Source organism: Citrus clementina, unplaced genomic scaffold, assembly GCF_000493195.1.
Source record: "Citrus clementina cultivar Clemenules unplaced genomic scaffold, Citrus_clementina_v1.0 scaffold_4, whole genome shotgun sequence".
NCBI classification, from domain to species: domain Eukaryota; kingdom Viridiplantae; phylum Streptophyta; class Magnoliopsida; order Sapindales; family Rutaceae; genus Citrus; species Citrus x clementina.
Window position 1 is genome coordinate 3,195,741 of NW_006262274.1, and position 18,079 is coordinate 3,213,819.

Here is an 18,079-nt window from a genome sequence, read left to right on the forward strand (position 1 = left end):
CACACAAAAAGCCTCTCTTTCTTTTCCAAACTCTTGCAGAAAAGAATCAAATATGGAATCCTCTGAACTGGAGTGAATATTAATTTTTTTTTATTTTAAAAGATTACTTTATTAGTTTAACTGTGCATTGGAGTATAAGATCAATCCCTTAACCAAATATCACAACAACCCAATTGCTTAGGCCTTCGGCAGAAGCTATCACACCACACAAAAACCTGCCTTTCTTTTCCAAACTCACATGACACAGGATCCTTTTAACATTCGTGTAAAATTAGTTTTCGATTATACCCATCAATAAACTTTAAAAAAGAAATAATTTTATTTTCTCGCTGTTGTATTAGAGTTGTAAAATGCGTAATGCATAGTTTCTGTTACCAAAAGAGCTTGATGATATATTTTTTACATACCATTGAGGCTTGTCACTGATATTGATCAGGTGACGCTTGTATGGAACTTTCTTTTCCTCCAAAGTAAGCAAAGCTCTTTGGGAAAATGGGCCTAAAGAACCGGAAAAAAAAAAAGGATAACACAGATCAACAAAAATTTCAAACAAAAATTTCATTGACATGATCTGAAAGAGGGGAAAAATGAGAAAAAAAAAAAGGACGTACAGTCCCCGAGAATATCAGGAGCGCCAACAGCGGCTTTCACACAAATCTCCACGGCCATTTTTGCGGAATTGAGTGATCAGAGAGAGTGTCTGTTGCTGTTAGTGAAAACCCGACAACGAAAAAAATAATGATCCAGAGCGTGCTAAATAATACTGAGAGAAATAATCACCTGTTATTCTTTTTATTGTAAAAGGCGTAATAATTCTCCAGAATGTTCCAGCATTTTTGTTGTAGAAAATTTATCAGCATTTGTGTTCGTGTAACGCAAGTCCCAATGATAAATAATAATATTACGTGGCAATTATCTAGTGGTTGTTAATTTTAAATATCTTAACTTACTCATTTTTATTACAATGCAATTTGAATATAAATAAACTTGATCTAAATACATGTTATATTATTACATATGAGACTTGATCGCTTATTTAGATAAGAATTCAGTGTTGAGTTATTTTTTCGGTAGTTATTTGATAAGTAAAATAAAAAATTTAAATTAAAAATAAATATTAATTAATAATTCAGTGCCGAGTAAAAACACAACTCTATACTGAATCTTAATCTGTTAATTTCTTATTAAAAGTACTAATTTAAGTATTTTATTTGCCACCCGAGTTTGTGGTTGTGTACAAATAAGTATATATTTAAGTAAAAGTACTAATTTCTTCGTAGAAATAGAATGCCAAATAAATTATTGAAACTGTGAATCCTCTGTTTCTAGATCTCAATATGCTTGTAAGTATAAAGTGTGCAAATTAATTTGTGCACCAAATTATTCCTCTCCAAATGTGTAAATGCCTTCCACGTTCACGACACCTCCCATCGCAATGATTCATCTTCCATCATTTACACCATCAACGTGGCTGATTACTAGGCTGCTTCAATTCCACGTTTTTTTTTAATGAGAAATTATTTCATTGCTAAAAGAAAGCCAAACAATTACAATAATACATCTATCTCTTTCGGAACCTCCTCAATCTACACCCCGAGATTCTGAATTAGCCAAAGGCATTTTCGCTAAATCATGAGTCACTAATTTACAGGATCTAGAAGTATAAACCACCCTATATTAATTATCCTGATCTATTAAAACTCTAATTTCACAAATGATCAAATTCAACTCTCCTCTACTGGAGATACCCTTGAATATGAAATTGGTAACACTATTGGAATCGGACTCAATAACTAGAGGAGAAAGAGTAACTTCTGCAGCCAGCTTCAGACCTTCTAAAATCGCTAAAACCTCAGCAATTTCCACATCTCCTAAGCAAGGCTTCTTTGATGTTGCAGCAGCCATGACAGCGCCTTCACAATTTCTGATAAGGCATCCCAGGCCAGCGAAAACCGCCTTCCTTGTCCACAGTTGCATCAGAATTAAGCTTATACCAAGGAGGTTTTGGAGGGCGCCAAACATCAGGCTTCAATTCCACGTTCGTACTTACAAAACAAGCATTTTAGAAGAAATGTTGCAAACTAGTGTCAACCTCGGATACTTAATTGTAATTTGCTCATCCATCATGCACAATGTTCTCTCTACATCAATCGATTATCATAGTCTTAATTTATGTATAGTGATCAATAGAAATTCTCAAATGAAGATCTCCACATTCAATAAAATGGTAAATTTTGACTAGTTATTAATAATTAATTCTTTTACAATCAGAATTCAATTTAGTGTCTTTACTGTTAAGTTGTATTTCACATTGGCTAGTAAAAGGGAGATACTTGGATTTATAAGGAGGTAGATCACTCCACCTAAAATGTTAGTCTTTTGTGGTGGATACCGAGAAATCTTATGCTAAGTCTCACAAACAAGTGGTATCAGAGTTAAACCCTAGTAGCTGGAATGTGGTGGTGGAACAACTCAGGTGTGTCGGACGAAAGGACCAGAGTCCGACGGTGGTTTCGTCAGAGGGGGGATTGTTGAGCTGTGTCTCACATTGGCTAGTAAAGGAGAGATACTTCAGTTTATAAAGAGGTATATCACTCCACCTAAAGGGCTAATCTTTTGAGTTAGATACCTAAAAATCTTATGCTAAGTCCCCAACATTTACAAAAATCTTATCCTCATAAAATGCCTAGAATTTTACCAATAATTGACTCTAAATACACAAATTATTATAAATTTTTACTTCATAATTATATTATTTTCTTCTTTTATACCTAATTATCGATTACTAATTGAAATCCGTGTTATAAGAAATTCAGTTGTTGGTGCCTTACAAATTGTATTGATCTAATTGTCGACTTCCTTGGGAAGAATAAGTTTATTTATCTCGCAAATTCATATGATATTTTGGTGGGAAATTTACGAAAATAGCCATAAATATTTTGTTATTTTCACAACTAACCCTCTCAACTTTTTTCTATCAACATTAGCCAAACACAAGCCTTTCTCCCCAAATTACCCTTCTTTACAGACCAAAAGCAACAATCTTTCTCCCATATCGTCAAACCAAACGCAGCTTAATCATCAACCAACGTCGACGGCAAAAGACAACAGTAAAGGTGCAATCCGACCATAATCTATCCGAATCCAACACTAATCGGCATCACTTAGTGGTATGAGTTATTTTCTGAACTTGCTGAACTGAGTCGTGGGTGAATCTGGCGACAGGGTGCCTGTCGCACCAAAAATTTCTGGCAACAGGCTGCCTGTCGCACCAAGCCTTGGAGATTCATTAAAACTGTATTAATTTGATCCGGATCCAATTAATTTTTTTTTATAATTTCAGGCTTAATGGATTCAGTTGTACTTGAATTGTGTTACGATGGTTGGTGGGAGACATTAGAGGATGGCCGTATGGAGTATGTGAATGGTAAAAATCGAGCTTTTTTGGTTGAGAAAAATTGTCTGTTTGATCAGTTATTGGCAAGAGTATACGAGGTGTTACAAATAAACCCTAATGAATATAGTATTACAATGAAGACAACTTTGAGGTCTAGTAACACATTATATCGTATATGTGCACTGCCCATGGATATATTTGATGATGAAATGGTGAGGGTTGTGTTGCATATGGCATCCGACGTAGCCAATTTTGGATGCATTCCTATATTCGTGACCACATCACCTCGAGTTCCGAGCGAAGGTATTGAGCCATATGTCGATACAGAAACTTCGTTTAGAGCAAATATGTCTGGCCCCGATAATGATGAAGAGGTGTTGCCAAAGACAATATCGTTGCAGCAATATTACTCTCCAATCCACGACAATTATGACAACATTGATGATAACGACGTTACGTTAGAGGATGTTGGAGCAACGGTATTTCCAATAACAACGTCGTTGGAGCAACGGTATTCTCCGTATCATAACAATGATTTTTGGGACAATGATGATTTTCATCATGAGACAGAGGGGGATAATGTTTGTGCAGAACCTTCTAATAATACGAGGGGCACTCATTTCAATAATGATGGTGATGATGGAGGAGCCGGTCCTTCGAATGTTCTGTCGTTTCAACACGACGATGAGTGTGAAGACAATACTCCTGTGAATAACAGAGGTAATAGACATAGTCCTTCTATGGTGCGATCGAGAAGGCGAATTGACCCCCTTACAAGTCTTGCTCCAACTTTGCCTTCGAACATGGTTGCTCCAAGCTTTGTTAGCAGTTGTGATTCAGATGATATCAGTGTGGGTAAGCTATTTGCTGAGAAGAATGAGTTTATATTACAACTACGCAAGGTTGCTTTTAGAGATAAGTTTGATTTCAAGATTGCACGGTCTACTATGACACGTTTCGAGGCTCACTGTTGTTCAGAATCATGTAAATGGCGTATTCGAGCAACTAGATGTTCGAACGAGCAAAATGTTCCTTGGGTGGTGAAGAGAATTGACAATGTACACACTTGTCATGATGAGGTATTGGTTGATGGACGTCATCAAGTAAGGAGCCGGGTTGTCGGTTATATTATCGCAGAAAAATATATTCAAGACAAGAAGATTTATACTCCGAATGACATAAGAGCAGATATGCAACAGGAATACAGTGTTCAGTTAACATACCAGCAGGCATATCGGGCGAGAGAAGTTGGTCTTGAAATAGTTCGAGGCAACCCTGCAGAGTCATACAACTTGCTCCCTAAATACTCTCACGTACTAACTACAGCTAATGAGGGTACAGTCACTCACCTCGAGCAGGATGGAGATGGTAATTTCTTGTACTATTTTGTAGCACTTGGATCTTCCATCAAGGGCTTTATGCAGTACATTCGGCCTGTCATTGCTGTAGATGGTACTCATCTGAAGGGACTATATCGTGGAAGCATGTTCGTGGCAACATGTCTTGATGGTAACAATCAATTGTATCCGTTAGCCATTGGGATCATGGATTCAGAAAAAAATGATGCTTGGGAATGGTTTATGATGAAGTTACACGGAGTGATTGGCGATAGACCTGAGTTGGTAATTATCTCTAATCGATGCACTGCCATAAGGAGAGCCGTTCTTAAAGTATTTCACAATGCAACTCATGGCGTTTGTTTTTACCACGTCAAAGGTCACATTAAGTCTCAATTTAGAATGCCCAAAGTTCTTTGGGATCAATTTGAGCCTGCCTTTATTAATGCAGCAAAAGCATATGGCCACGAGGAATTTAAGAGACAACTTGAAGGGTTGTGGATGATCCACTCGGGTGCGGCTGATTACCTAGAAAATAATGTCGGTACGTGCAATTGGGCAAGGTCTCAGTTTGAAGGTAGGAGGTACAGCATACTTACCACCAACATCGCGGAGAGTGTTAATTCTTTCATGCGGGAACCTCGAAAATTTCCTGTTACTCATCTTGTTGATCACTTTAGGAAAACAATGCAGCAATGGTTCTATGATAGAAAAATTGTGGCTGAATCAATGACTACTCGGCTAACAACATGGGCGGATGAAATAGTCACCGAGAGGAGAACTATAGCTGAAAGAATGATAGTTCGGCCGGTGTCTCCGCATCGATTTCAAGTGGTAGGCGGTGGGCTTAAGGAAGGTTTGGTTGACTTGCAACAGAGAACTTGCACATGCAGAGTGTTTCAGCTTGATCAGCTTGTATGTGCTCATGCAATTGCGACGTGTCTAACACACCGGGTGGATTTTATTAACCTATGCTCGTACTTTTACACTACAGAATCGTTGGCGATGGCTTATGCACAACCAGTAGAGCCAGTTGGTGATGTGGCTGATTGAGAAATTCCAGATGAAATTCAGGAGATGCAAGTATACCCACCAGTTGAGGCACCACCACCTGGCCGTCGTAAAGAGCTCAGAATACCCTCGGTTGGCGAGGACGTTAACAGGCGGACTCTAAGATGCGGGCGGTGTCATGAACTGGGCCATAATTGTAAGCGATGTAAGAATCCCATTGCGTCGACTCGAAGTTAGTTGTTATTATGTTTTATGTATTGTACACTTATATGTCATAAAACTTTCTTTTATTTTAAAATATTAAAATGTGAGCATTAAAATTATATAAACTTAAGTGCGCAAATTTAAAAAAAAAATCAAGTTTAAAAATTCAAATTACTACAACGGTTTACAATACAATATCGTCATTAAATATGTCAACTGCAATCTTCTTTCTAAAGTATTCGACATGACTAGCGTTAAACTCCAATCCAAGCCCGAACATTAAATACATCGTAACCATCAATACAAAAACACCGCAATCGCCAGTTTCGGGCTCCTGTTGTAGCGCGCTCCTAACTGCGATAACTTTCCAGGGGTCGGCACTCCGCAACTCAGGTCGAATGTTGTAGAACCCAACATATTCCAACCATCGAGGGAAGATAACTTCAAGTGGCTTGAATTTCAACCTGTATCTTTTGTCGTCGCGGCATGTGAGTAATGAGTCATAAATCCAGACTTTGTTTTTCCGAAAGTCTACTAGTGCCAGTACCCAATGCTCGCCGTCCAAGTTAACAGGGATGAGTAACTGTACGTAAAAATTCAAAAACATGTTCGTTATATATGAAATTGAAAAACAACTAAGAAAAATCGACAACTTGTATATAAAATGCAATAAAATACATACCATATCGACATCCGTCATTGATTTGGACATTGTGTGCTGTCGCCCACAAAGATAACTATTCATGCGGTCGTCGAATACTAATGAATCGACCGCACAATCCCCGTTGTTCCATAACTGATTCAAGAACACCTAGTACATAGATAACCAAGAAATGCATAAATTAACAAAACTTAAAGGCAATAATTAAAAAAAAATTTAAATAGTATTTATAAGTTTTGTCAGCACGTTATCCAAAAAAATGTGTCAGTATGTGTGACACGTTGGAGTAAGGCATTTGGATACTGCCGTTATTTCTCGCTAATCAAGCGGAGATATTCGTGAATATGCTGTTGAGAAACAGAAATATAACGATTAAAAAGAAAAATTTTGGTGAAACAAAGCCACAACAGTATACATAACTTCGAAAATAAAAATACCTCATCGCCTAACCATCCCATCGAAGCTGTACCCAAAATTATTTCAAAGAATGACCGCAGGTGCTGGACTCTCCGGCGGACTCTGCTATCACCAGTGAACCATCGATCAAACTCAGCAAACAGATTAGAGTCCTCCAATCCTCTAAGTGGATTTACATCCACACTCGTACTCATGTCAATCGCATGCTCCATGATTTGGGGTCGAGGTAAAGGCCGGACGTGCTGTCCTCGCCTGACCGGAGGAATCATGTAAGGACTGTTATAAACATACGACGGTATGTACGCGCGGCCAAACTTACTAACGCCCGGAGGCACCTCAGTGAACACCTGCACGCTCTCCCCACTAACATCCCCGTAGAAACTATACAATGACGTGGGCGTAGACAAATTTTCATTGCCCACGTCAGTATACACTCCATAGTCATCCGGGGCCTGTCCATTCGCCAAGAAGAACATATTAAACAACTATTAAATTAAAAGTTAAACGAACATAATTATTAAATTTAAATTTGCTCACCGCATACGAGCGTGCAGGGGGAGAATCCTTATTTGGACGTTTAGAAAATGTTTCGATGAAGCCAACAACGGTTTCTTTAAAATCTTTTAATTCTGACTTTATTTCATACACGTTACGATCAATCTTATCCAGCCGTCGTTGTATGTAATCATTAAACTGCTTTGTCCTCGACTATTACAAAAGAAAAAAAATAAAACTTTAGAATAACAATAAAAAATTAATAATTTATAAAGGAAAAATATCGTATATTATTTATAACCTCAGAATCCCGTGCGTCATCAGAGTTGTCTGTTTAATGCTGGTGGTCATCAACAGCCACCTCATCCTCAGAAGTGTCATGACGCTGCTCTGGTATTGGGTTTGGTATGTCGTCATGATCGTCATGCTCGTCTGATTGCCTTGTAACCGACGACATCGCGTTGATTGAGGATTGGTGCTGTATAAAGTATCATTTAAAATTAGTAAATCAAAAGTCAAATATTTCGATTAAAAAATTTTTAGTACTTAGAGTATACCGACCTTATGAACCCAGTCTGGAATGCTTGGCACGTAATCCTTCACAGAGAGCCAATATTTTCTGCTACTCTCCTTTGAACTTAGCTCAAGAGTTTGTAAAACGTCCCCCTGCCATAAATTCAATTGAGTAAGTATACGTAACTTAAATTTAGTAAAGTTAAAAAAATAAGTAATACATATTACTTACAAGACGAGATTCGTCGTTAAAGAACGAATAAACCTCCACAAAGTTGATTCTCGAAGACGCCATGGGCTTCCATTGCAGAATGCGGGGAATCTTATTCTTCGTTTTGACGACCCATGTTGATGGCAACCCTCCGATTGCTTCGTAAATCCAAGCCTACAACAACCAAAGTGAATAATCAAATAAAACAACTATCAAATATTTAATACTATAAAACTTATTAATATCGCAGAAAAAAAACACACCTGAACCCCAGACGTAAAGCCGTAAAGATTGTATTTTTCAATATTATGATCTGGATTTTTCAACCGAGTCTTCTTAAATTTCTCATTTTTCTCGAACAGTGCATTGTCAAGACTCTCGTAAATCATTTCCCACGACAATAGACCCCATGGACGCTTTTGGAAGTACTGTATATCATCAACTTGGTCAAGCCAATCGAAATTGACTTGACAATGATTTTTTCTTGCATTTAGTACTCTGTCTGCAAAATAAAACAGCGCAATCTTTAATGCGTCCATATCGTCCATTTCCTCAAATTTCAACTCCTTAAATACTGCATCGAATTGCTTCACATTAATCTTACGATGCACACCACCAAAATACGTATTCCGTAGCCTCTACTCCATTTCATCATTTTTTTGATTGGTATCAACACCAAATGAAAGTCCAGTAACCAAGCACCATTCGACAATTGACAAGCGAATCAAATGCTTACCAATTTGAAACCATAACTGATCTTCACGACTATCTTCTTCATGGGCCACTTGCCGAAGTAAAAGATTGTGCAAAATCACCCCACTAAATGGAAAACTTCGACACTCCAAGAAATGCCCAAATATATTCTTTTTGAACATGAATAACTGCCGCTTCGTTAATTTTTCCTCGATGGCTTTTACGACCGAAGATAACATACACATGCTCGAAATTCGACCAGGAAAGTGATCGGCATAACGAAAATACATCTTGCCTACTTCGATATCCGGTGATTCTGATTTCGCCATGTATCTGTAATATTTATAAAATTATTACATTATATTTACAGAAAAAAAAAATTCACTCGTAAAAAAAAATACTAATTTTTGGTGCGACAGGCTTGCTTGTCGCACCAAAAAAATGGTGCGACAGCGTGCGCGCCCTGCCCCCTCCCTCCCCACCCCCAAAATTAAGCGCAATCACTCCAAAATCGAAAACAATACTCCCAAACACCACCAACCACCACAAACATCATCACCACCACTATTATTCTCAAGCTATAACTATTATTATTCTAAAATCTCATTTTAAATTAATGAAAATTAGAAAAATGACTAACCTAAGTTTTGTTGAAGGTTGTAGATCGTAGATCGGATGCTGGTGAGAGATGGAGCCGCCGCCGACGAGGGTTGATGTCGCCGCCGATGATGGGAGTTGGATCGGTTTGGGAGAGATGAGTGAAAGGGAGTGTTGAGGGAGAGATGAGGGAGGGGTATTTTGGTCTCAAAGATTGTTTAATGACTAATGTTGATAGAAATATTTATGGGAGGTTAAAATGAAAAAAAGCAAAACTTTTTTAGTTATTACTGTAAATTTTCCTATTTTGGTTTGTACGCATATTTCTCGACCACAAAATGAGGATGTACGTAAGTGGGTTTATAAGGCAACGTCTCTGTCTTGCGTCCATTCGCTTTATAACTTTACAGCTTTTCTCCCTTAATTTTTGTGAGGGTCGCATCCAAAGAAAATAAATAAAAAAGAAAAATAATAAAAAGTCCTTCTGCTTTTTTTTTTTTTCTTATTTTCTCTTAAGGTGGACTACTTGTTATATTCATTCTTTATTGAACAAAATTTATGATCTTTCGTGATTGACGACCTTGTAACTTCAATTCAATAGTTAGCATTATCTCACATTAGATTCTTGTGTTGTGTGTGAATCAATTCACTTCCATTTGCTTTATTACTTTGTCTTGTCTCCTTATCGTTTGTGAGATTCGTATCAAAAGAAAATAAAGAAATAAATACAAAGGACTTTTACATTTTTCTTTTTCTTTTTTCCTCTTAAGGTGGACCACTTGTCACTCTCAGTCTTTATCAAAGGAAATTTCTTGCCTTTCATGACTGGGTCTTGGTCACGTGAAGAATGAGTAAATTGAGTCCATTGTCTTTCTCTACAACTCTATTGATAATTAGTACTCTATGTAACTCAAGTGAATAATACCGACTAAGAATAGTTATTTTTTTAACTCACTATTAGAATCAGACTCTAACTTATATTTATATGAGATTATTATTAATATTTATAATTAGATTATTATTTAAATTAGTTTACATAAATGCTTATAAAGTATTGCTCAAATTTCACCTCGGGGGGGTGTCTACTTTACTTTGGCCGAGTGGTTACTAAGACTAGTTAATTTAATAATAAGAGAAAATTGCCTAATGCACACTTTTCTCTCATAACTGCCGTCAAGGATCTGATAAACAGACAATGGCTCATTAACATAAAGCATATAAATTGGGAAGTCAATTTTACTGCAGATTCCATGGCAAAACTTGTTGGTTCCTTATCCCTTGGTCTTTATGTTTTTGAAAACCCCCCTGCGGGGCTTGATTATTGATTATGTAATTATATATATGGGACGTCTATTTCCTGTTCTATTTTAGCCTAATTTTTACTACGCTCCAATGTATAAAAAAAAAAAAAGAGAAAACATTTTTCTTTCATTACTTGCAATGTTTCAACTTCCAAAGTTTTAAATCTTTTATAAACACAACTTGTAGCAACTAGGCGATGGCAGAAAAGATAATATTGTGTCATGTAAATTATCACTTCATTTACCATATTAATTGGAATATAAATCATGTATCTCAATTGAGTATGCACAGTATTATTAATTTTCTATATTCCGGCACACGAAGTGAAGGGCGCTTTCGGAGGTCATATCAAGGTTATGACAAATGATCAAAAACTACATGGGCTTAGAAACCTGTCGTGAGGAGGCATAGCCCAAACCCAAATGTCGTGGAACATTTGGGTTCGGCCCACTAAACTCATGGTGATCCAACCCATTTATTTTCTTTTAAGTACCTTGACGCTCGAACCCTATAGCCGAGGAGACTCCCAATTATTCTAAATTATAATTTTACCCAACATGCAAGTTCGTCACCTGAATCCGAATCTTCAATTATTAAAATATTCGAATCACACAAAAATCCTCTATTTCCAACCCTTATTTCACTATCTCCAATATCTCCTTCGGCATTTTGACCCAACAAGGCAGCAACCGATACTGGACGTAGCCAAAAACTCGAGTGGCAATATCCAATTATCCGTTCCTTTCCCAATACAAAAAACGGTATTTTTCTAACTGGCGCCAACCACGCGAAACATGACGTTTATTCGCGCGTAATTTCGCCAGGAATATAATTATAAATAAACAAAATTAAAAAAAGAATAAAAGTAAGATAATAAAAAGATTATTAAATCATCTCCCGATTCAAACAGACACAACCTCTCTCCAGTTTCTTCATCAATCACAGCATCATCATTATCACACCGTTTCTTATTTTCTTTCTCACTTTGCATTACTTTTTTTTTCTTTTCAGTTCTTTAATTCCATTTCTTTTAAACAATAGAAGTGATAACCCATATTATATTTTTTGTTTATCATTTGTTATTGGGAGAAATCTGTGGTGCAACTGTAGTATCATATCACAGTTATATTCAGTCGTTAGATATTAATAAACCCTACCAATTCAAGTAAACCCAACGACTGAATGCAACTATACCATAATACCATAATTACACCGTAACCTCATCCTCCTTGTTATTGATGTTGTTGCCGACCATTTCATTTTTAGCATGTCAAGATTGAAAAGAAATCAAGTGGGTTGACTTGTAATTACTGTCAATTTGTCGGCGTGTCTTCTCTTGCTTGATAAATAAGAAAACAAATTAATTTTTAAACATACCTCTGTTTAAATATCATTTATTATTACTGTTGGATTGTTGATAAATGATAATTATTATCAAAGAAGAGATTAGCTTGCATGTTATGAAGCAATCGCTTTATGGGTACCCAGTGAAAGCAAAGATCTTCTAAAAAAAGTAAGTTTCTTATCACTCTTTCTCGAATCATTTCTAGTCTTTTTTTTTTTTTTTGGGTTTATATAAAGATTGATGACGTTCTTGGGTTTTGATTGTTGCTTTTGTTGTTATCAAAGTTGGGGTCTTGTTTTCAATTGTTTTGTAGCGGTATCGAATAGTGATGGTCTTGGTATAGTGGACATCAAAATCATTGTCTTTCAGTTTTGGGGGCTATTATTATTGTTATTATTTTTGTCTGATATTATGGAGCAGTTCTGTTTTTAATTTTATTCCCATTCATTGATGATGCTATATATTCCATTCATTTGATGCACTTTACACTTATTTCTAAGCTGTTATTGCGATAATTGCATGCCAAGGGGGGTTGTTTTAATGATTTTGGTTCTGTTCGCATAGGCGTTTCTAGAAACTTGTTAGTGGCTTATGGGGTGTTGTTCTTTTTTCTTTATTTTCATATTTTCTTTCCTTATTATTCTCTTTTAAGATGATAGATTTTATACTCTAGGTTTTGATGATTGCAGTAGAAGGCTTTTTCGGTAATAAGCATCTTTTTTTGTTTGCATTCTCTTTTTTGATTCTCTTTGTTTCTGAATTCAATTTTCAATGCTGCTTGAAGGTTATTACCTAGGACTACCTCATTCCCTTTTTTTCCCCTTTACTTTTTGTTTTTGTCATGTAGTATAAGCAATTCTTATTTTCCACATATAGTGAGTGATATGTTTGCTTGTTCATTTGATTATGATGGAACCTTCTCCAGGAAGCAGGGAGGTTTCGAAACTAAGAAATGCTTCAGATTTGGCATCCGACTTTAGTTGTCACTTTTTTTCTACTACCAAAGAAGATTTGGTAAGAAACTCTTTCTGGGGTTATGGTTTAATTGGATGCTGTATTTTTCTGGAATACTGGATAGCCAAAATGGAAAGATACACAAATGGTTAAAGGGCTTTGGTTTGGATATAAAAAATTGCTTGCTTACACTTTCTTCATGTAGTGTTATCTGATTTAGCAGGTGTGGTCTTGCATTTACAGTATCTCAATAAATGTAAGCAGAGATGGAATCTAGACAATGTACTCCGAGTGTTCTTGCAAGATTAATGGGTCTTGATGAGTTGTCACCTCATCAGCCTCTCCATAAAAAGCAAAAAGTGCTTTCTGAGAATTACTTGAGAAGAGTTAATTCTGTAGCTGAAAGAGGGAAGCGTTCATCCCATGAACGCCATTCATTTAGGTTGGTTGCTGAAGAGAAGAAAGAAATTAAGGATACATTACATGGAAAACTGAAGAGAGAGGAGCAATGTAATCTGCCAGTTGAAAAGGGGAAATTTAGCTTGAGTTTGTCAGATGCGAAGGAAGTTGGCGATGCTCAGGGAGTTGTGGATTCTAAAATAGACCTTTTCATGAAATATCTCAAGGAACCAGATTCTTTGATCACCGACCGTCTCTGTAATTTACATGGCATCCCATACCATTTGCAACCGCGCCATTTAACAGTCTTGAAGTCATCAAATGCTTCTGACACTGGAATGACCGACATATGCAGCATATCCAGGGGGGAAACTGATCAGGGAAGTGCCAAACTGCTTCGAGAACTTGAAACTGGTCGTGTAACATGTGCCTGTGGAGAACATGTTCCTGGTAATGGATACAAGTTTTTGAAATCACAAAAGGAGTCAGATACTCTCCCTACCAGGATTGTTGTTTTGAAACCGAATCATGGAAAGAAAGAGAATGCTGCAAGATATTTTCCCCCACGCAGCTCTTGTAGGGATTGTCATTCAATCAGTAGGAAGCATAAAGAGTTTCCCAGTCCTGAAAAAGGGACTTTATACATTGAAGAGAAAGAAAGGAAGAATGTGACCGAAGATGTGGAACCTGTTAGATTGAGGTTTGGAATTTGCGGAAAAATTTCTGGACAGACAGAGCAGGGCAAAAACAATCTGTTTATGAAGGTATCAAAACCAGGTAGCAGAGATAATGATACATTTGTAAAAGAGACTGAGTTGAAGACATTTACATCCCTTAATTTTTGTGATTGGAAGAACCATCAGAAACCATCGCTTTACCATTCAGATAGGTCATATGTGGATAGGGAAGCAAGGAAAGATATCTTAGAAGGATTTGGAACAACTAAAAAGTTTCAAGAAGTTGAAGCGGCTAGTGGGAGCAGGACTCTGGGTGAGATGATTGAATCAAATTCAGGTAAGTTGGATTTCAGGCTTGGTGAGCGTGCCCATAGCAGTCAGGATGGTCTTCGCAGCAACTTGTTTATGAGGCCACTAGAATCAGCTAATAGGTTAAGGCACAGGTTCAGGAAGCAAAGCCATAATCAGAAAGAGGGTTCTGAACATGGATGCAAAATACATGAAGGTAGGGATGTTCAGGAGCAGAAGAAGCTGCTTGTGGAAAAAGATCTCTCTGAGCAGAGTTCAGTGGTTACTAAGTCATCAGTAGATAGTGTTGTCACTGTTAATATGATTGCTGATATGGTGACTGATACAGCAACTGTGGTTGAAGGTCGGTCTTCTGAAACTGTGGTGGAGGATGGCCACTTTTCTTCTCAAGTTCCACATGCTTCTACTCAACAGGTTTGATGTTTTATCTGATCTAATTTCTGGAAACAGGTTTGATGTTTTATCTGATCTAATCTCTGGACCCTTTTATATAGTTTGTTGCTATCTTACTTTCTTTGGATACTGGTTCTGGAATAATTTTTATAACTGTTTGAAAGTTCCCACGTCGATTGCTGATAAGTCGGTTAGACCGGATTTACAGTCATTATATGCAAAAATACATAGTTTGGTATTGCTCTTTCTGTCTTTTTAACCGTTAGTTGGCTGATAAATCTCAAGTCTTAAATTTGCACTTAGATTTAGGCTTATCTATGCCCATGCTTATATGCTCAAGTGTATCTGTTTACATGTATTCTTTCTTCTTGCAAAGAAATGTTTATGCATCTAATCTTCTTTTGGTTTTGCTTTTAGTAAGGATATCCTCTAGTATTCCGTAGTTCACAATTTTCTAAAACAAGTTGTATGGTGACTTTTTTATGAGGTCAACTCTCGCAAGCCTGGCATCCCTCGAGTTTTGTAAATTCCACAACCAAATTTGTTCCTGTCTCAATTTTCATTAAGTATGTATAGTTTTTGTGCTTAAGGTGCACAAGACAAGAACACTTGTGTTGACTTAATTTTAGGCCATACAGTTATGCTTAGTACAACTTTTGATTGTAGCTTTTTACCCTGGATTTCAAGTAAGCAAAAAATTGGTTTCCTGTCCTTTGTCTTTTCAAGGACTTTTCTGGCTGATCATTTGTGTGTGTGTGTGTGTTCCAGTGGCTGTGCATTTTTGACCTAAGTAGAAGGTTAAGTCTCTTGCTCATTCAGTTTTGTTCTTATCCTGCAGGATATTTCAATTGGAATATTTAAAGAGGATGCTGGTTCTTCATTCTGCTCTTGCATAGACCCTGAATCTCTTGTGAACTCAGAGGAGGCTTATCAGTTTAGTCCAAATTCAGTGTTTGAACCACCATTTGAGGAAGAGACTTTATCTAACTCTGCATGCGTTCAAAATGTTGATGCGAACTTGCATGGTAATGACATCAATTCTTTTGTTTTCTATCTTCATTTTATATTCTCACCTAGTTAGATTTTCAAGTTTCTTAAACGACGTTCCTTTTTCTGTACATACTAGATTTGCTGCTGCTACTTGAACTTTTGAGATCAGAGTCCTCAGAAACATGCTCTGAAGGAGATGGAATGAATGTGTCAAGTGATGATGATTTTGAGCGAGGTTCTATCAACAATGCTGTGAAAAGTGAACTGTTCATGAGACCATTCAGCATTGAAGCAGGCAGAGATTTCTCTTACCTGGTTGATGTCTTTACCGAAGCAGGTTTTCATGTTAGGAACTCAGGCATGAGTTATGACACCTGGGATTCCCCAGAATGCCCAATAAGCGCTGCTGTGTTTGAGATGCTAGAGAAGAAGTATGGTGAGCACATATCATGGAAGAGGTCAGAGCGAAGGCTTCTGTTTGATCGTATAAATTCAGAGCTTATGGGTATTCTCCAGCCAAGCATGGGGTGCCACTGGACAAAACCTCTATCCACGAGAATTTGCTTTGGGAAAAGCCTTGACACGATTGAAGAAAATCTGTGGACTTTACTTGATTATAAGAAGAAGCAAGCAAACAAAGATTCATCTGGGAAAATGATGGGAAAGGATGATGGCTGGTTAGAGTTGGGAGACAGTATTGAGGTAATTGTCAGAGAAATAGAGGATGCTTTGGTTGATCAGCTGGCCACAGAGGTTGTTAGCATGGAGAGTTTTTGATTCATAGAATTTCTAGTTTTCGCTGTTTTTCAGCAGACATGCATGCACATTTTTGAGTCCATTAGAACCACAGGCAAGTTTTTGTAGGCGTGTGTTTCAATTTTTGTAGCCATTCAAATCATATAGGATCAGAACCACAAGATAGCATGAGTAATGAGTAGGTTTTGTAAGCGTGTGTTTCAATTTTTGTAGCCATCCAAATCACATAGGATCAGAACCACAAGATGGCATGAGTGATAGGAATTTTCTTTTCTGGCAAACACATATATACTGTAAATAGGAAAATTTTGATCTGTTGAGGCTTGGAATCATTGTATCCATATTCATGTTTATGCATTCAAGAAGGGGAAAAAAAAGAAAAAAAACAAGAAAAAAGAATAAGTGTCATGTTTTTGTAAAACTACTTTCTCTTTTTCACATTATGCCTAATTATTCATTTCGCTTTTTAAACTATTCATTCATGCCTCCATTTCTTGGCACAAAATAATGATACACTTTACTGCTAGAAATCAAAAAAGGTACCAATGATTGAGCACTCTTCGAGCGAGTGACGGCTCCAGAATAAGAAAAAAAGAGAATAAGACAGAGATCAGAAAGAGAAGGAATTTTCATTAATCAACAGTGTCTTACACAATATTCCTTTTTAGATATATATCTCGTGACTCCTCTAGGACATTCTAAGGATAAAAACAAACATGAGCTGGCAATTGTAAAATATCTAAATTATAATAACATAATTCAAATAATAGCTAAGAAGAATTATCCATCCATCCTTGCTGTCATGGTTCATGTGGTGTAGCCCTTCATCCAGCCTGGCTGTTTCTTGGTTCTCTCAGGTCTAGAGTTGAGGTTGCATACAACTTTCTCTCTTCCACAGTACTTTTTCTCTGAAAAAGTATAGGAATGAAAGATGACTGAAGCCCTTGTGGCTTTCTCAATCACCCACTAGTTGGGTGTTCTCTACAATATTATTTATGCAACACATTTAATTTCGGTGGTTAGAAATTTGGTGAGAAGACTTATTCATAGAATCACAGCATCTAATGGATGCTGAGGAATTATTACGCAAGTGTCAGGCGAGTGTTTCAAAAGAAGAGGAGGCAGACATAGTAACATTCATGGGGCGGATGAAGATAAAGGGAGAGGAGGTAACTACAAATTGTGTAGTAGGCAAAGTGCTAACATCAAGAAGTATAAACAAGGAGGGCTTGAAAGCTGCAATGCAAATGGCTTGGAGAACTGTCATAGAGGTTAAAATAGAAAGTATGGGGGATAATATTTTCCTGTTCAAGTTCGCCTCTGAAGAAGAAAAGAAAAGGGTGCTCATGGGAGGGCCGTGGCATTTCGACAGAGCATTGATAGTTTTGACCAAACCAACAGGGATTGGAGATATCAAA

At 37.0% G+C, this 18,079-nt stretch overlaps 3 protein-coding genes across 5 annotated transcripts in view; 2 read left to right on the forward strand and 1 right to left on the reverse strand.

Annotated features, from left to right (window-relative positions):
* Positions 1 to 813, reverse strand: part of LOC18044375 (glutathione S-transferase DHAR2) — a 2,932-nt gene extending 2,119 nt beyond the window's left edge. Inside the window, 2 exon segments of the mRNA XM_006436054.2 lie at positions 368 to 498; positions 612 to 813. Of these exon segments, the coding sequence (XP_006436117.2) occupies positions 368 to 498; positions 612 to 669 (189 nt within the window). The 5' untranslated portion in view covers positions 670 to 813.
* A 2,793-nt stretch (positions 814 to 3,606) lies between these two features.
* Positions 3,607 to 5,787, forward strand: LOC112098919. The gene has a single exon (XM_024185625.1). It carries the CDS (start codon positions 3,607 to 3,609, stop codon positions 5,785 to 5,787), a length of 2,181 nt encoding a protein of 726 aa, XP_024041393.1.
* Positions 5,788 to 12,239: 6,452 nt separating this feature from the next.
* On the forward strand, positions 12,240 to 17,018 carry LOC18044378. Of its 3 annotated transcripts, none has more exons than XM_024186734.1 (5): positions 12,240 to 12,351; positions 13,109 to 13,197; positions 13,343 to 14,936; positions 15,754 to 15,940; positions 16,042 to 17,018. In XM_024186734.1, exons 3-5 carry the CDS (start codon positions 13,404 to 13,406, stop codon positions 16,680 to 16,682), a joined length of 2,361 nt encoding a protein of 786 aa, XP_024042502.1. In that variant the 5' UTR covers positions 12,240 to 12,351; positions 13,109 to 13,197; positions 13,343 to 13,403; the 3' UTR covers positions 16,683 to 17,018. The 3 variants fall into 3 exon arrangements, with proteins under 3 accessions (XP_024042502.1, XP_024042503.1, XP_024042501.1); XM_024186735.1 differs by having other exon boundaries at positions 13,361 to 14,936; XM_024186733.1 differs by having other exon boundaries at positions 13,109 to 14,936.
* Positions 17,019 to 18,079: the final 1,061 nt, after the last annotated feature.